At 41.6% G+C, this 15,219-nt stretch overlaps 1 protein-coding gene across 1 annotated transcript in view; it reads left to right on the forward strand.

Moving 5' to 3' along the window:
* Window positions 1-575: 575 nt before the first annotated feature.
* The window catches only part of atp6ap1lb (ATPase H+ transporting accessory protein 1 like b), a gene marked incomplete at both ends in the record, with an annotated part of 35,128 nt that continues 20,484 nt past the window's right edge, over window positions 576-15,219 (forward strand). Inside the window, one exon of the mRNA XM_080443790.1 lies at window positions 576-790. Coding sequence (XP_080299916.1) covers window positions 576-790 — 215 coding nt within the window. The remainder of the gene's footprint in view (window positions 791-15,219) is intronic.

Raw genomic sequence — 15,219 nt, forward strand, 5'->3', positions numbered from 1 at the left:
CGCGTCTGCGTGTGAGATGAGTGTGCATGCATGCATGCATGCATGTGGTGGTGGTGTTGGTGTTGGTGTTGATGGTGGTGTTTGGAGGGCTACGTAATGATGAGATGCGCTGTGAAAAAAGAAAAAAGGAAAAAAAAAAGAATGGGCCGCTGTCTATACTTAGGGTTTGCCTGCAGCTATGTGTGTGTGAAAGAGGGAGAGAGATAAAGAGACAGTGAGAGAGGGAGAGAGAGAGATAAAGAGGGAGAGAGAGGGAGGGAGAGAGAGATGGAAGATAGAGCGCACAGGAGTGTATATGTGGGAGGGCGAGCATTGAGAGAGAAAGGAGGGAGGGGGAGAGATAGAGAGATAGAGGAAGATGGAGGGAGGGAGAGAGAGAGGGAGAGGGAGGGAGGGAGGTGCAGTGTGTGTGACGCACGCTGATCCGCTCTGCAGCCTCGTGGTTGGCTGGCGGCCGCCGCCACTCAACAGGGACCACTGGGAGCCTGGGAGTGGGTTTTTTTTTTCTCTTGCTGCTAGCAGAAGCAGATTATGAAGCGGAGCTCCAGCAGCAGCAGTCTCCTCTCATTGTCTCCATGGCCGCACACGCATTCCTCCTCTGCTCCCTCCTAGCCCTGCTGTCCGCTCTCAGCCGGCCCGGACTCTCCCTCTCCTCCTCCACCTCCACCTCCTCCACCTCCTCCTCCTCCGCCGCCTCCCTCTCCATCTCCTCCTCCGCCGAAGACGAGGAAGCGCTGCCCGGACTCACCTATGATGATGAATACGAAGTGCCTGAGATCATAAGCAGAAGGTATGAGGAACCCGCATATCTCTCTTTTCTCTCCTCTTCTCCTGTATGCCTGTGAAACAGAGGAGGGGGGGTGATGGGGAGGGGATGCAAAGAGGGGGGTGGGGAGTGGGGGGGGGGGGGGTGTCAGAAGCACGCAGGGATGCTGATGTGCTCTATACCGGCTGGGTCTGTCTGTCGTTGGTTCGTTTGTTGGTTCGTTCTCTCCTCCCTTCCTTTTTTTGGGGTGTATTCTTTTGTCTACCCCGGCTCTACCTATACTCCTATGGGTGGATCGCAAAGCCGCAGACACAGACACACACGCACACACACACACACACACACACACACACACACACACACACACACACACACACACACACACACACACACACACGCACACACACCCCAGCAGCAGCAGCAGAACAACACAGTGTTGGCGTAGCAGAAAAAAGAAAAAAAAAAAGCTGCCGCTGCCTGCAAAGCCTAGTGTTTGTGTCTCAGCCCCTCGTAAGCCTGCATCAGACGCTGGTCGCTCATCGATCACGCATTGGGGCTTGTTGTCTCTGTGTGTACGGTACAGCGTTACAGACAGACAGACAGACAGACAGACAGACAGACAGACAGGAGGGGAGCTACATAAGGCTGGGGACACTGGAGGCCTGTATGGGAGAGGGGAAGGAGACACTGGCAGTGTTAATTACCTTTTTCCACTGTCGAAAACTAAATAAAAACTCAGCTACGGTGACTAAATATATTGACAATTTCAAACAAATACAAACTAGACTAAATTGTTAGGGAGGGGACGAGTGGAGATGGAGATACAGTAGAACTAAAAGACAAGTCGTTTTATGTTTGGTTGCACTCGGGGTGTTGCGCTCTGAAAATAGCAGATCTACAAGCGATGCGTTGTGAGCTTGAATGCTGAAAATCGGCTATTTTCTGCATTCAACCAAGTGTAAAATCAGCCATTACGACGACATCAAGGCCCGCCAAAATACATTTTTTGTCGACGAGATCTACTGTAGATTTAGTCGACTAAAATTGTATGATATCTTTGACGAAAACTAGACTGAAACTAAAACGTTTCAGATGACTAAAATATGACTTTATTCAAAAGGGTATGACTGAATCTGAATCAAAATCCACACAGAAAAGAGGGGAGCAGCAGCAATGGGAGTATAGGTAAACAAGGATGGGACATGCAGGAGGAGAGGAGAAGAGGGGAGATCAGGGGAAGAGAGGAGGAGGAGGAGGAGAAGAGAGGATGCATCAGGGATGGTCTACTGGGGTCTGTTTACTGATGCAGTCAGAGAGAGAGAGAGAGAGAGAGGGGGGTAGAGAGAGAGGTAGGGAATTCTACCCGGCCATGTCTGCATAATGCACATGCAGTCTCCTGCAGGTCAAATCTGGATGAAATATTCAGCGCCCCAAAAAACCCAGGGGCACACACATACATACACACACGCACACACACACCAACACACACACACGCACCACTGTCGGAGGGGAGGGAGAGAGAGAGAAGCAGCCAGCAAGGCCCCTTTGTGTTGAGGGGGCTAATGCCTGCTTGGCTGCGGACACAGACAACGATATTACATGTGGTGCCAAAACAATGAGAGAGGCACGGGACGCAGCAGCAGCACTGTGAGAGAGAGAGGGAACAATCTGTGACATTTCAACAGCATAAACGCCATTTAAATGCTACAGTATAGTACAGTATACAGTGTGCCTCATGACCACCATTATAATGCTGGAGAGCATTCTTTCCTTGCCAGTAGACGTTGATGTGAAAACCTCCGATTTGTTTTGTGGTTTGGTTTCTGTTGCTTGTGAAAGACGGGTGATGAAACATCTGCACCTTTTGTGAGATTGTGTGATGCCGATTTTTGGACTTGAAACGCCAAAGATACACTCGGAGATGTTGAAATCTTCTTTAACCTGTTAAGACCGGGAGTTAAGCATCTGTGCCATTTTTTTGATTTGAGCTAAAAAGCATTCTTTTACACTTTGGCTATTCAAAAACAGCAGATCTACAAGCTCATAGCTACGAGCTTGTAGATCTGCTATTTTTGAGAAATCGTGAACATTTTGTGCAAATCTTTGCTTCTGCTGGGGGTCCCTGGAACAAAATGTTTTGAGGTGGGGGTCCGTGGCCAAATACATATAAATTTTTGGGTCCTTGACCTGAAAAAGTTTGAGAACCACTGGCATAGTAACAGAGGTTTTTTCAAAAAACAGTTAGGGTTTAGAACACATTTTGTAGAATCTGCCTCGGGTCTTAATGGGTTAAAACCACAGCTTAGTTTAAACCCTATAGCATCCCTGTTCTGGGGGAGAACATTCTGCAAAAATGGCCGATCTATACAAGCTCGACTGAGCTTTTTTTTTCCAGCAAAGTATATTTGGTATACAGCGGGGGGGAAAAGGAGGGGGCCTATTAGTATACATCCCTGGGGGGACTCCAGTCAACTAAGTCATATAGGGCTTAAGTGGTTAATCATGGGAAAGACAAAATCACAGATGTCTTACTTACATGACGAGAGCATCTTTATCAGCCAGTACAAATTTTCGAGAGTTGGCGTGAGTACTTTGGATGGAATCTGCCACCGTTCCTTATCCAAAACTCTCGTAGGGAGTCGTTCTTTCATTTCCAGCTCGATCTGGTGTGCAGAACGCAGATAGATCTATCTGATCTTCCTCTCTCTGCTAACATTTCATCATGACCGCCAGTGCAGCAGGGAAGCTATACACTGATGCCTTCGGAGGATTTTCAGTGTAACCCCTTAAAACCCAATATACTTAGGGGTCCCGCAGGGCTCTATGCTCGGTCCGCTAACCCCCCCCCCCCCCTCTACACCAAGGGCCATATTTTCGCTGGTGTCTTACCCATCATCCCTAAACTAATTTGCCATTTTTTACTATTTTTAAAAAACATTTTCAAATAGTTCAACTAGCTGATCTACATCGGCACGTTGTGAGCTTGTAGATCGGTTATTTGAACTATTTGAAAATGTTTTTAAGAATAGCAAAAAATTGAAAGAAGTTTAGAGATAATGGGTAAGGCACCGGTGAAAATAGGGCCCCATATCTCTTTGCCCGGAAATAGCCGATCTACAAGCTCGCGACGCGTGAGCTTGTAGATCGACTATTTTCGCCGAATGTTCGCCACCCTCCCCAGAACAGGGACGGACGCTATAAGCTTTGTGTGGTTAAATATTGGTCTTAATTCCCTTGATCAAACTCTGCCACGTAACTCCGTACGTAACAGTTTCCGGTCCCCAGGGGTCCACACTGATCCAGTCTCAGTTCTGACACTCTCCCTCTCTCTCTCTCTCTCTCTCTCTCTCTCTGAAGATACGGTTATGTAAGCGCTTGTCTTTCATTTCGTGAGCCTTTTCATTCCAGATTCCTGGTACTGTGTGGAGTGCTCTATAACGTCAGATAGAAACACAAAGGAGAAGGTGCCATTAGATGGACGGCGCTGCCTGCCCACAGCGAGGAGAGTGTTTTTTAGCTATATAGTGTAGCAAGGTATTGAGTCACAACATATAGTACTACAGTATCTGTGACAAATGTCTGGTCAGAGATTGCATGCGTGCCCCTTTCCTCTGCGTCCCAGGACCAATAAGGCCATAAGCCAGAAAACCACACACATCAAATCCAATAATACTAATTTGATAGGGCCACGCTGTGCTACGCTTTCCGTTTCTCCTTGGCTGAAACGACCCCGTTGATCGAAATACCTTTGATAAGAAATTGACCTAAAAATAAGATTTTAAAATAGTTATGCCTTTCTAATGGAGGGTGACCGCTATAAGAAAGGCCTCGGATGTAAAGATACGTTCGTAATTTAAAAACCTTTGATAAGAAATTGACCTAAAAATAAGATTTTCTAATAGAGGGTGACCGCTATAAGAAAGACCTTGGATTTAAAGATTTGTTTATTTAAAAAAGAAACATGTCATGTTTACCCAGTAAAATTGTAGTGAAGCACGGTAAAATCCTCAATGTCAATTTTATCAATGTTTCCATGATTGATAGTTGATGGACACTTACAGGTCTATAACTCATGTGAGGGTACAAATTAACTCTCTTAGTTATTGAGTTGAAGAATACCCTACTGTATATACTGTTCTCTGCTGTACTTCTTCTTTGTAAGAACACGTTACATTGCAGAATCCACAAATTTCAACCACAAATTAGTCCAAATTAAAAAAATGTTTTAATTCTATATCACTTTCCCACACATTTTAGGTCAAAACTAGATTTTTTAAAATTATTATTGTACTTATTAGGACCACACAATCAACATGTCTATAGTTACTATCAAATAAAGACATGTCTGTTGCCAATGACCTGACCTATAGTCATACAGTCAGCTGCCCCATACATAGATTAAGACCTGGTTAAGTACCGGATATATAAAATGTATATATATTCAAAGATTTGCACAAATTGTCAAGATTTTTCTAGAATAGCAGATCTACAAGCTCATAGCGCGGCACTCGGTGCCACGCTATGACCTTGAATATCTGCTATTTTTTAATAGCCTAAGAAATCTTAAGATGCTTTCAGATTAGTCCAGACTTTCCAGGAAAATTACCACAGCTGGCAAAGCTGGTTAACCTGGTTGTTAATTTTAGTCGTCTAAGGTGCTTGACGACATTTGGTTTGTATTTGCTAAAGCTGCATTCTGTTGGAAATTATTGTTTTTACAGTTTATATCAACATGTTCCTTGGCAGTAACTTGTGCAGTGATGATTTTTTTTCTTTCTGTAAGCCTAAGTATATATACTCCATCGTGCGATATAAGTTCACGGCGTGTCGTATCCCCAACGCTTTGTGAGCTTGGAGATCAGCTATTTTTATAATAGCTGATTTTTTTTTTTTTTTATTGTTTTTGCTTTTTTGTTTAAACAAGGCTTTGCTAGACGCTTCCACAAGGCTCCAGATTTGGCACTCCATTGACTTCTAGAATTCTAGTTTTAAAATGTAAAATGTTACAAAAAAGATAAATAAAACATATATATAAAGATATATAAAACACCTGACCTGCCCATGACTTGACCTGATCATAATACACTGCTAAGGACAGTTTCAGCTCAATCTAACCTGGGGGTGTGCATAAAGACCAACACACACACACACACACGCACACGCACACACGCAAAGTTTATCAAATATAGGGAGTTATTTGCGTTGATTGCTTTCCTCAAATTGGATTATTATAAGCAACATTTCGGAAACCCAGAGGTTTTGAAAACAGAACTGGAAGGGATCTTAAAGAGCACGTTGCTATGCAGGGTCAGTACACAAACTACTGTACTGTACTGTATGCTGACATAATGCAGATAGCCATTCCCCCACACTGTGGATTCATTATACTGTTGCTGGAATAAGGCCTGATGCTGCTGGGGGGTCATATACAGTAAGTGGTAGATTATCTTGGTAAAGAGCAGCACAGATACTACTTGATCCGGGGACACTCTGGCTTCTGACCTCATGGTCAAGTTGAACATGGTTAACGCCCCCCTCCAGTGCACGCTGAAATGGAGGTATTGGCTGTGAGCAGTATACCTCCAACTCTTAAAGCTTAACCCATTATTAAGGCCAGGAGAAGCATCTGGCATTTTAGATTTGAGCTATAACCATTATTTTACACTTTGGCTATTAAAAAATAGCAGATCTACAAGCTTGTAGCTTGTATTTGTTTTTGCAAATCTTTGATTATACATTATTGTAAAGCGAACATTTTTAACTCAAATCTTTGCTTCTGGCAAACACATTTTGAGATGGGGGGGGGGGGGATTTCAACTTTTTAATGTTTTTCTCATAAAGTAACGCCCTACTTCACCATCATACAAGAGTGTAGCAGAAAAGTAGTGAAAGTAAGCAGACCTACAAGCTCACAACGCGTCGCAGCTTGTAGATCGGCTATTTTCACTGTTTGTAAACGTTTTTTAAAAATGATAATTAAAAAGGGATCGGTTTATTTGGACATACAAGGATTCCACCCGATTATGCTGGTGGTCCATGCAGAGCAAAAAAAAAAAAAGGTTAGGAACCTATTAGTCTATAGCATGGGTCTTCCTCCGCCTACAGGGGGGGCCGCCAAATCTTTGTTTGATAGGATTCTTTTTTTACTAGACCACTTGAACCCTAGCGTCCCTATTCTGAGGGGAACATTAGCCGAAAATAGCAGATCTACAAGCTCACAGCGCCTCGCAGCGCGAGGCGTTGTGAGCTTGTAGATCTGCTATTTTCAGCAGAGATGTTTTTGTCGATGATAATGTTGTCAAACAAGTCTATGAAATCTATGAAACGGTTTAATCTGCAACACAGCTGTATACAATATTTAGTGGGGGGGTCCCTGCTTCATCTCTTTCTCAGCTAAGGGGGGGTCCTTGGCCTGAAAAACCTTGAAGACCCCCTGATCTAATAATAAGCTAGCACACCTGCAGTGTGGGACTGTTGTTGTTTTTTTTTTTACTGCTGAGCCGTGGGGAAACCGCTCCGAAACTACATTTACCAGATCACTAAAATAAAATTTTTAGCTACGGCCGTAAAAAAAGAAGAAGAAAGTAATGCAGATTGTTAAACTAACTCTCTACTTTGAGATAGTAGTTCAACCGCATCCCCAACGACGACGACGACTGTGAAATATTATCTGCAGCCTGGCTTCTGGAATTTAATATGGGGGTATGATCATGCAAAGAGAAATATCGCATCACTATTGCAAGGCGGATATTAATGGCCCTGTGTGGCCACGGTTGTAGGCCCTGCAACTTATCTGGTGGGCGAGAGATGTGGGCGGACATGTAAACATGGATAAATGTGTCGCCGGATCGCTGTTGATATTAAAGCACTAAATCATTGATTATCAGACCTTTTTTTTTTTCATCCATTTCAAGGACCCCGCTCTGTTTGAGCCAGTAAGACCGGGAACGCATATGTGTCATTTTAAGATTTCTTTGGCTATTAAAAAATCTGCTATTTTTTAAAATGTGTGCAAATCTTTGAATATATATATTTCTAAAAGGAACATTTTTGACTCAAATCTTTGCTTCTGGGGGATCCCTGGAACAATATATTTTCAGATGGGGGTCCACGGTCAAATACTTATAATTTTGGGGGACCTTGACATGAAAAAGTTTGGGAACCATTAACATACGTTTTTCACCACATAAATACAACGCAGTGCGACGCGTTGCGAGCTTGTAGATCTGCTATTTTCACTATAAAATGATAATAATCCGTAATCGAGGCAAAAGGCTTGAGGTCATATTGCCCAGCCCCAGATGAGAGCATAGAGGGCCGGCAGAGGCAGAGAAGAAGACCTTGTTTACAAGTTAGGAGAGAGCAGACAACCACGCCTTCTCTCTGCACAGCAAAATCCTCAGACAACCACGCCTTCTTCTCTCTGCACAGCAAAACCTTCAGACAACCACGCCTTCTTCTCTCTGCACAGCAAAACCCTCAGTGTTCATTTGATTCCGAGAGAGAGTGTAAAAAATTAAAGGGTGCATTCTCACTGGGCGAGAGTCTAATCAACACCGAGGACTGTGCTGTGTGCTCAGCATAACACTGCACAGAGAGAGAGAGACAGAGAGAGAGACAGAGAGAGACAGAGAGAGACAGAGAGAAACATTTATGTATAGGTACATTCATTCTTAGGTAAATTTCCATCCAATATCAATAATAAATGTTATTATAAGTTATATTTTTTCCATAATGTGGAAGCTTCAATATTTCATTTTTGAGGAACATTTTTTGTGGTTTTGACTTCACACCTGTGTGTGTACGTGTGTATGTATGGGCTCGCGCACGTGCATTTTTCCGTGCATGTTTTTTCATCATTTGTACATAACACCTGTGTGTGTGTGTGTGTGTGTGTGTGTGTGTGTGTGTGTGTGTGTGTGTGTGTGTGTGTGTGTGTGTGTGTGTGTGTGTGTGTGTGTGTGTGTGTGTGTGTGTGTGTGTGTGTGTGTGTGTGTGTGTGTGTGTGTGTGTGTGTGTGTGTGTGTGTGTGTGTGTGTGTGTGCTTGTATTAATTTACTTGTGAGGACCAAATGTCCCCACCAGTATAGTAGAATTTGAGAAATAGACATTGTGAGAAAAATGTTATTAGAAAAAGATTCAGGTTAGGATTAGGCATTTAGAGGTTATAGGTTTAGGTGTTAGGATTAGAGTTTTCCCTATTTTAAACTTAGTTTAGTGGCAATGTCATCTACAGGCTTGTAGATCGACAATTTTCAGCAATTTTCAACACTGTCCTAAAATGTTTGTCCTCGCAAGTACAGTAAAGCAAACGTGTGTGTGTGTGTGAGACAGCGTGGTGAGACAAGGAGTGCTCCTGGCATGGCTTGGGTTATATAACCCATTAAGACCTGAGGTTCTCATTCTACAAAACGTCTTCTAAATCCTAACAGTTTTTCTGCTCCTCTAACAGTGGTTCTCAAACTTTTTCATGTCGAGGACCACCCAAAACTATATGTATTTGGCCGCCGACCCCCCACCTGAAAATATTTTGTCCCAGAGACCCACAGAAGCAAAGATTTGAGTTCAAAATGTTCGCTTTAAATATATATATATATTGAAAGATTTGCACAAATGTTCACTATTTTTCCAAAAAAGTAGATCTACAAGCTGTGAGCTTGTATATCTGCTATTTTTCAATAGCCCAAAGTATAAAATAATGGCTTACACAGATGCGTTCCCGGTTTGAACGGGATAAAGGGTCTGGTTCAGCACCCAGGCAACCGTGTGACAGGCTGCTCAGCCAATGGCGGGACGGGGAGCGCAGCGGGGCCTGGGTTGCTGACCTCGCTGAAACTGGCACAGGAACAAACGGGCCAGGGCTGGGCTGTAGTTAGTGCTCACACGCACGCACACACACACACACACACACACACACACACACACACACACACACACACACACACACACACACACACACACACACACACACACACACACACACACAGTGTCTTATACACAAGCTGGTCTCAGCTGGCCTCTTTCAGCCAGCTGAGACCTGGGTATAGGTGCAGGAGGGGAGAGATGCTGTATGCATGAGAGACATGTGTGGATTATGGAACAAACATACATGAACATTATAGTGACCCTTTGGGGCTGCCTGGGGATATTACTTGCTGATATTGGATGTTGTTATTTAATCCAATCGATCTGGGAACGCATCTACAAATGTCTTCTAAATCCTAACAGGTTTCTGGAAAACTATTGTTTCTATATCAGTAATCTCTCAAGAACAGATTCTGCTTGAATCTGTCGGGGGGGTTCGTCATAACGTGTACGCACTGACCTACAAGTGGGCGTGCCTTCAGGTCAGGAAGCAGGCCGCGCTTTACCCAATCAAATGTAGTGGGCGGTATTTACTGTCTGTGCTCTGCTTCCCACTAAAAACAAAACCGAAACTCATTTAACAATAGCGTCTTCGGAGCAGACCCCGGTTTCCTTGCGCACGCGTCCACCATATACCCTCTCCCAGAGCTTTTCATTTGGCGATGGGTTCCCAGATTGCTATATCAGTGGTGCTCAAACGTTTTCATGTCAAGGACCCCCAAAATGATATGTATTTGGTCGCAAACCCCCCCATCTCAAAATATTTAGTTCCAGGGACCCCCAGAAGAAAAGATTTGAGTTACAAATGTTCTCTTCAAAAAAGATATATTCAAAGATTTGCACACATTTTCAAGAATTTTCAAAAATAGCAGATCTGCAAGCTCATAGCGAAGCGCTCGGTGCCGCGCTATGAGCTTGTAGATCTGCTATTTTTGAATGGCCAAAGAAATCTTAAAATGACACGGATGCGTTTCCATGGTTAATGGATTAACCAGTTAAAACCTATGTACCGTACTTAGTTTCTTTTTACCCCCTTTTCTCCCCAATCTAGTCATTATGCCAATTCATTCCCCCCCACACACAAGTGTAGTCACTGCTGTCGTATACTGGCTCACCTGCCTGTGAGGAAACCCCACCGGGAGGACATACTCCTCCCACCCAACACTTCCTACTGATACATGCTGTGACAAATAGCATCCCGCCCCCACCCGGCTTCCCTCCCGCCAATTATGTGCGTATAGACCATAGAGTTATAATATATCTAGAGGGCGGATTGCCCCACCCCCAGCTATTCATTTCAATGAAATTGCTCAGTGGCGTTTTGAAGCGCCCGGAAGTAAGACATATTTGTTCCATATTGGTTCTATGGGTCCATTCAATTGGTTGACGCGTCGTGAGCAGGCGCACAAACGGCAAATGCACGTGCAAAATGCGGAAGTGTTGCAATATCAGATTTGACCACTTCACTGTTCTACCGTGGTTCTGGGGGCTTGGTATAGACGCTCGACAAAGCCATATGCACCGCGGTGAATTCGAACTCCTAGACTCCGCGGTGGTGAGCAGGTACTTTACCACTGCGCCACCCTAGCGCCTCAAACCCTATACTTAGTTGACCAGAGTCCCCCAGAGCTGAATTCCAATACTCAAATGTCTGTCACCTCGCTTGCTCCGTCATCCGTCCTCCAGCATGGCGGTGTTACGGTGAAATTGGTGACCTGCCGAAATATGTGACCATCTTGTGGACTTCACATAACTTACATGGAGGTCTTTAAATACGTGGCCTAAATACCGCTATAGGTTGAACTCTGCTAATAAACAAACCGCAAGGATTTACGTCCTCCGACGTTATGTGATGTCTACATGATGGTCACATATTTTGGCAGGTCACCAATTTTACCGTAACACCGCTGCGAGCTTGTACATCTGCTATTTTTGACCATTTAAAAAAAAAAACTTTCGAAAGTGTGAGAACTACTGATTCAGAATGCATTCGTAGGAAGGTCTTAATGGGTTAAGTGGTCATAAGGCACTAACCGACAGACTGGCTGTCACACTATAGTGATGTCTCAGTCACAACTGCCAGCTGCCAAAGGCACCGCTCCGGTTCTGTCACGCTGACTCAGTCACACGCATGCTGGACACGTCTGTGCTATAACCATAGACCAGACGTCTTCAACGTTTTCCAGGCCAAGGACCCCCTAGCTGAGAGAGATGAAGCAGGGACCCCCTCTATATTGTATAAAATTGCGTTTCAATTATTATTATTTTTTTACATGGTCTGCTCTTTTTTCCCTCTACACCTAGACCTCTTTGCCAAAAATAGCCGATCTACAAGCGCGAGGCGTTGTGAGCTTCTTAACATCTTAACCATTAGGCTAAAGGAGGATTCCCCCCTTGCCCGGGGGAGATATTAGGGTTCTGAGTCACTACTGCTACAAACACATTAATCTTAGTAGAGACAATACATGCAAGTAAAAGGGCATGGATTATGCCATTTCATGGTGGCCCAACCTATAACCTTAATCAAACCTAATCCTAACGGCCCTCACAATGGCCCTGCACAATGTCTAATTTTCAAATTCTACTATACTTGTGGGGACATTTTGGCCCTCAGACGTATAGTAGTACAAGTATACACACACACTTTTAGGCTGGCTCATAGGTTAACCCATTTAGACCCGGAACGCATCTGTGTGTCATTTTTTTGATTTATTTGGGCTATTTTTGAAAAATCGTGAAAATATTGTGCAAATCTTTTAATAAATATATATATTTTTAAAGCGAACATTTGTAACTCAAATCTTTGCTTCTGGGGATTCTACAAAATGTCTTCTAAATCCTAACAGTTTTTTAAAAAATGTATCTGGCCGTGGACCCCCATCTAAAAATATTTTGTTCCAGGGACCCCCAGAAGTTGTGAAAAATGTTCGCTTAAAAAAATACATATTCAAAGATTTGCACCAATTTTTCCAAAAATAGCAGATCTACAAGTATATATATATATATATATATATATATATATATATATATATATTCGTATATCTGCTATTTTTTAATATAGCCAAAGAAATGTTTAAATGACACAGATGCGTTCCCGGTCTGAAAGGGTTAAGGCACCTTCATGTACTGTAGGCTGTGCACTGTCTGTATCACCCGACACACTGGCGTTGGCACGTCTAGGACAAGCGTCCCCAGACATCGTCATCTAGCCGTCATTATCTCTTTAATTAGCCTCTCCCGTGTTTAGTCGACTGAGCGTTAATTCACATTAATTTGATTTCCTGTGAAGGCCCCGTAGCTTACGATTAATTATACTATCGTACAGCGGTCTGTGACACCATCATGCAGTGTTTGGTTTTGCATCATCTTTTGATACCCCCCCCCCTCTGGCCATTAGTTTTCAATGGTGGAAAAAGTACTAAATTTTTTTACTTAAGTAAAAGTATCAATACTGCAATGTAGATGTACTGTGTGTTGCAAGTAAAAGTCCGGAATTCAAAATTTACTTGAGTAAAAGTACCAAGAGTAGACAGTACCCATTATGCCCATTTCACAAGTTTTCAAATGTATAAAAATCTTTTGAAAATAGCAGATCTACAAGCTCACAATGCGTCGCATCGATGTATATATAGGTCTGAAGTGGGTAATGTATGTTTTGTAATAATAATCACAATTTACAAAGTAACTAGTAACTAAAGTTTTCAAATAATTGTAGTGGAGTAAAAGTATAATATTTGCCTTTAGTGGAGTACAAGTAAAGTACTGTAAGTACAAGTAAAAGTACTGAAAATTGGAAATACTCCATTCAAGTAGAACTACCTCAAAATTGCTTTATTACCATAACACATTATAAGGCATTTTATAATGACTTATAAGTATCAAGTATTATAATACTTCATAATTGCTGCCAAACTGGAAACAATTGCTATGCATCCCCAAATTAATTCTCATAGTTATAATCCATTATAATCAATTGATAATGCTTTATTATCACTGTTATAATGTGTCACAATTATTATAATGCATTATTATAATGCATTATACTACGATTATAAGTGGTCATTTGTTACTTTATGATCATTTGATGAGGCTTTATTATCACGTTTATAATGCCTTATCACTTATAAGGCATTATACTGTGATTATAAGTTAATATAAAGTGAACATTTGTAACATTTGATCATTTTATAAGGTGTTATTATTAACTTTTTATCGCCATTAAATCACTGTAATAATGCATTATAATTACTGTTATAATGCATTAGAATATGATCATAAATTATTATAAGTGGCCATTTGTTTCTTTAAGATAATTTGATAATGCTGTATTATAATGTCTAAAATGCCTTATACTCACTGTCATAACGCATTTTAATCACTGTTATAATGCCTTATTATCACTTATAATGCCTTATAACTGTAATTATAATGCATTATAGCAGAGCATTATCAATTGATTATAATGGAATATAACTATGAGAATTAATTTTGGGTTGCATAGCAAGCTTTACAAAGTGGGGAGCAATTACGAAGTATTATAATACGTGACATTATAAGTCATTATCACATGCTGTATAATGTGTTATGATTGCATTAGACATTGTTATGCATATTTATAACTGTAATCATCATGTGTTATAAGCATAATACAATGCATTTATACTTGAACTTATAAGTCATTATAATAAGCTTTATAATGTGTTATAGTTATGGTTATAAAGCATTATGATTATTTATAAGCTCTTATAAATGTGATTATAAATGATTATGATCAGCATTACAATGCCTTATAAGTATGTGTATAATGCGTTATACACATGGGATGCATAGCAAGTGCTACCACCATGGTATAATGAGACTTCCTATGCATCCCATGTTAATTCTCATAGTTTTAAGACATTTTAATAATTTTATGTAATGTAATGCTTTATAATAACTCTTAAAATGCATTATACTGACATTATAAGTCACTGTAAGGGGGCATGTGTTGCTTTACAGTATGTTAACACATATTTTGGGCAGATAAAACAATAATAATCAAAGTCTCAATTTTAATTTGCTTATTTAAAAATCCAAAATAGCAAAAATAGCAGATCTACACTTATAGATCAGCTGTTTTCTGTAGTTGTTTTGATTGATTGGTTGAATACTTTATTAGTCAGAAATGTAAACGGCATGTGTTACAGTAAGACATTAAGGCTAAAAGGATAAAACAAAACATTTCCCGTTTCCATTGTGGTCCTATGTATTAAATTCATAAAAAACTAAATAATACATGTCATCAACAAACATAAACACTACAGTATATGCACAAAGGAGAAAAAAGGAAAAACGACAGGAGTGAATGACACCTCCCTTTCGATACTTTGTCGTGTAACAACAAAGTATACAGGGGCTTAAATGTCCCCCTCCTCTATTCTTCTTTACAAATTGAACCCCGCCGATGAAATATAAAGTAGACCTTTCCTCCAGGGCCCCGCCTGTCTAGGTGATCTGAGGGTCTGAGCCACTGTCAAGTCAAAGTCAAAGCCTGAGCTGGTATTGACATTGAATGACTGGATCCTTGATGAGAAATTAATGAACTCCAC

Source organism: Gymnoscopelus braueri (assembly GCF_963280865.1).
Source record: "Gymnoscopelus braueri genome assembly, chromosome: 12".
NCBI classification, from domain to species: Eukaryota; Metazoa; Chordata; class Actinopteri; order Myctophiformes; family Myctophidae; genus Gymnoscopelus; species Gymnoscopelus braueri.